The following is a 4634-nucleotide window of genomic DNA, read 5'->3' on the forward strand; positions in this document are numbered from 1 at the left end:
AGGCAGCAGCAGCGAGCCCCATAGTGCTGGCCATCTAGGAGGAAGAAGAGACGAATGAAGAGAAGGAAGGAGACTCTTAGATAAACACCAAAAGCCCTCCCCACCACGCATCTGCATGCAGCAGCAGCAGCAGCAGCAGCAGCAGCAACAGCAGCAACAGCAACAGCAGCATAAATAATAAATATATACAATAGGCAATAAAATAAATAAATAAATAATAAAGTAAATAAATAAATAATAAAATAAATTAATAAAATATATAAAAAAATAAATAAAATAAAATAAACAAAATAAATAAATAAATAAATAAATAAATAAACAAATAAATAAATTAAATAAATAAATAAATAAATAAATTAAATAAATAAATAAATACCTTAATAGGTACTCTTAATCTTTGTGGTAATTGGAGACTTAATAACACAAAAGCCCCAACTTCCTCTCCTTCTTCCTGCATGCATGCATGCATGCATGCACAGCAGCAGCAAATGAGCAGCAGCAGCAGGAGCAGCAGCAATTGAGCAGCAGAAGCAGCAACAAGTAAGGAGAAATAGCAAAGATAATCCAGCAGCAGCAGCAGCAGCATTATAATCACCACAAGAACCAGCAGCAGCAGCAGCAACAGCTACAGCAACAGCAGCAGCAGCAGCAGCAGCAACAGCAGCAGCAGCAGCAGGAGGATAAATACCTGGTATACATTGCATGCATTAAGTAGTACAGATCCAAGGAGACAACCTGTTGTCTCTTTTATATTTAATTTATAAAAAAAGGAGACACTTTTTTTTATTGTCTCCTTATTTATATTCCTTGTATTCTTATTTATTATTTCCTCTAATAATTCCTCCTGCTGCTCCTGCTGCAGCAGCTGCTGCTCCTGCTGCTGCTGCTGCTGCTGCTTAGGAGAGAAAGTTGTATCGGCGTTGCTGCTGGATTCGTCTTCTGCTGCATATATCCATAACCTACAAACACAGCAGCAGCAGCAGCAGCAGCAGCAGCAGCAGCAGCAGCAAATTGTTAAGGAATAAGAATACAAGAACACAAACAACATCAGCAGCAACAGGAACAGCAGCAGCAGCAGCAGCAGCAGCAGCAGGGAGTTACCTTCCTCTATAAGAAGAAGAAGAATATTTAATAGAAGGAATAAACCCATAGACAACAAGAGAAGCTAATGGCTGCTGCAGTGTTAGTACTATACCCATGTCTTCTTGCTGCTGCTGCTGCTGCTGCTGCTGCTGCTGTTGTTGTTGTTGTTGCTGTTGCTGCTGCTGCTGCTGCTGGTGCTGAGGTTCTTCTTCGTCCTTTATCTCTATCCATGATAGATCATCAAGTGTCTCCTCCTCATCTGTTGCTGCTGTCTCCTCGTCATCTGCTGCTGCTGCTGCTGCTGCTGCTGTCTCCTCTTGCATGCAGCAGCTACCAGGCAGCAACACAGCAGCACCATCATATCTTGCTGCAGGTACACGAAACAGTCTCCCTTTGCATGCATCATCTTGCTCCTGCTGCAGCTGCTGCTGCTGCTGCTCTCTTAAATGCTGCAGACCCCACACTTCTGCTGCTTCCTCCTCCTCCCCCTCCTGCTCCTGCTGCTGCTGCTGCAGCCGTTGCTGCTCCTTCAGCTGCTGCAGCAAAGTCTGCTGCTCTCCATCACCACGCTGCCTCCAACGGCCTCGTAAGTAGCCCTCTTCCTCAGACTCTGCTGCTGCTGCTGCTGCTGCTGCTTCTGCTGCTTCTCCTTCTGCTGCTGCTTCTCCTTCTGTCTTAGACCCTGCTGCTGCTGCTGCTGCTGCTGTTTTCTTTTTGCCTCCATCAGTTGCTTTCCTTGCTTCTTTTGCTGCAGCAGCAGCAGCAGCACTCACTGCTGTTACCTTTACACCAGTTCGTTGACGCTCACCTTTCCCTGCTGCTGCTGTTGCTGCTGCTGCTGTTGCTGCTGCTGCTGTTGTTGCTGGTGCTGCTGCTGGTTTCTTTGGTGATTTATGGGGATTTGCTGCTGCATGCAGATCCTTCAGCAAGATCCGCGCATAACCATCAAGACATTCATTAGCTAATCCATGGGGTGATATAGTTTGCTGCTGCTGCTGCTCCTGCTGCTGCTGCTGCTCCTGCTGCTGCTGTTGCTGCTGCTGCTGCTGCTCTGCTGCTGCTTCCCTCTCAAGCATTGCATTCCATGCGTCCTGCAGCTGCTCTGCTGCTGTCTTATGGAGATGAGTGCGGCTGCGCTGCTGCTGCTGCTGCTGCTGCTGCTGTTGCTGCTGGTCTCCAGTATCTTGATCAAGAGAAGGCCACGCAGAACCTCCCCCTTCTTGCTGCTGCTGCTGCTGCTGCTGTGCTGCCTGCAGCTCCGGCCATTGCTGCTGCAGCAGATGTTTTTCTCTTCTTTGTTTATGTGTATAACTAATTCTTTGTTGGGGTGTATCTGCAGCATCATCAGATAAGCCACTATCTTCTGCATCTATATACTGTAGCTGCTGCTGCTGTTGCTGCTGCAGTTGCTGCTGCTGCTGCTGCTGCTGATTCTGCTGCATGCAGCGCTCCTCAAAGGATTTAAGTAAGGCCTCTGCCTCCTCTGGCAATGTTGATGGCGCAGCAACAACACGACGACCCTCAAAGTCAAAGGATATCTTCGTCCTACCTGCAGCAGCAGCAGCAGCAGCAGCAGCAGCAGCAGCAGCAGCAGCAGCAGCAAGAGCAACAAGAGCAGCAACAGAATATGTAAGAGACGAACATGTTAAGGTAGGAGAGTCAATAACAGCAACAACAGCAACAGCAGCAGCAACAACCGGATTAGTGCCGCAACAACTACTACAAGTACTAAGAAGCAGCAGCAACAGCAGCAGCAGCAGCAACAGCAGCAGCAGCAGCAGCAACAGCAACAGTAGCAGCAGCAGCAATAGCAGCAGAAATATATAAATTCGTATTATTATATACCTTTCTCTAGATTGAATGCCTCCTGTAGCCGCTGCAGCAATTGCTGTTTCTCTATTTGCTGCTGCGGTGTTAGCCACATATCTGCTGCTCTGCTGCTGCTGCTGCTGCTGCTGCTGCTGCTGCTATCTAGATCTACATTACAATCAAACCAGCAGCTATTTAGATCTAATACTCGTGTCTGCTGCTGTGATTCAGCATCACGAACTACTAGCTCGCGGTGTAGGCGTAATGCTGCACACAACAGCAGCAGCAGCAGCAGCAACAGCAGCAGCAGCAACAGCAGGAAGAGGAGGAGGAGAAGCAGCAGCACAAAAAGCAGCAACAGCAGACACAACAGAAGAGGGAATATAAAAAGAGAAGAAGAGAAATAAAAAAAACGCATTAACATTTTGGGGCTGCATGCTGCTTCTACTACTACTGCTGCTACTACTGTTGCTGCTGCTGCTGTTGCTGCTGCTGCTGCTGCTGGGTTGCTGCTGCTGCTGCAGCTGCTGCATTTGGTGTACTGTCTCACCCTTTAAATGCGCATCGTCTGTTTTTATCCTCGCCTCTAACGCCATTATTTTCTCCTTAAGTCCCTCATCCTGCTGCTGCTGCTGCTGCTGCTGCTGCTGCAGCTGCTGCTGCAGCAGCAGCAGCTGCTGTCTGTTATCCTTTAGCCTTGCACTAACTGTTGATGTTATAGCAGGGAGAGCAGCACTAGGTACTACCTCATTAGCACAGTACAGACACCGTACATCCTCCGCGCTGCTGCTGCTGCTGCTGCTGCTGCTGCTGCTGCTGCTCTTGCTGCTGCTGCTGCTGCTGTTGCTGCTGAGGCCAAAACGGCAACGAATTAGACCACAGCTAAGACATACACCGTAAGCGCCATGCTCAACACCAAGACACAGACAGTGTACAACCCCACCTTCTCCTGCTGCTGTTGCTGCTGCTGCTGTTGCTGCTGCTGCTCCTTTTGCTGCAGACTTCTGTGGACGAGCACGACCACTACTGCTGCTGCTGCTGCTGCTGCTGCTGAATGCAGAGAAGGTAGCTATACCGAAGTGCTGCAGCACCTGCTGCTGCTTACGCGGCACTCTCCGTGTAGTAGGGGGGGCCTCGGGCCACTCTACCTCTGAAGGTGCTGCAGCAGCACCAGCAGCAGCAGCAGGCTGCTGCTGCTGGTGTTGCTGCTGCTGGTGTTGCTGCTGCTGCTGCTTCTGTTGTTTATGTTGCTGCTGCTGCAGCTGCATCGGTTCCTGACGGTGATGCTGCTGCTGCTGCTGATTCTGCTGTTGCCGCTGACGCTCATTTTGCTGGTACAGTTGACGCTGCTGCTGCTGCTGCTTCTGCTGCTGCTTCTGCTGCTGCTGCTGTTGTTGTTGTTGCGGCCATTGAGACTGTCTAGTGGTTTGCTGCGGTGGTTGCTGCCACGCAGACCTATGCTGCTGCTGCTGCTGCTGCTGCCGTGGCCTCAACTGTTGCTGCTGTTGTTGCGCGCCAGCTTCCTGGCGTTTGTTGCCTCGAGGGCTATTCCTCGTGCTGCTGCTGCTGTTGCTGCTGTTGCTGCCGCTGTTCGATGCGTCTCGTGCAGCAGCAGCAGCAGCAGCAGCAGCAGGGCTGCGAGGAGACGCCCGTGTTGCTGCTGCCTCAGCATTGTCGATCTTTGAAGGCGCTGCGGGCTCTTCCCTAAGGAGCTTGCTGCTGCTGCTGCTGCTGCTGCTGCT

The 4634-nt window shown here is 50.1% G+C and overlaps 1 protein-coding gene across 1 annotated transcript in view; it reads right to left on the minus strand.

Annotated features, from left to right (window-relative positions):
- Window positions 1–1097: 1097 nt before the first annotated feature.
- The window catches only part of EMWEY_00036660 (hypothetical protein, conserved), a gene marked incomplete at both ends in the record, with an annotated part of 3834 nt that continues 297 nt past the window's right edge, over window positions 1098–4634 (minus strand). The window contains 3 exons of the mRNA XM_013478621.1: window positions 1098–2632; window positions 2929–3159; window positions 3443–4634. The exon at window positions 3443–4634 is cut by the window's right edge and continues 297 nt beyond it. Coding sequence (XP_013334075.1) covers window positions 1098–2632; window positions 2929–3159; window positions 3443–4634 — 2958 coding nt within the window. The remainder of the gene's footprint in view (window positions 2633–2928; window positions 3160–3442) is intronic.

The sequence above is a fragment of the Eimeria maxima genome, genomic scaffold (assembly GCF_000499605.1).
Source record: "Eimeria maxima Weybridge genomic scaffold, Emw_scaff532, whole genome shotgun sequence".
NCBI lineage: Eukaryota > Apicomplexa > Conoidasida > Eucoccidiorida > Eimeriidae > Eimeria > Eimeria maxima.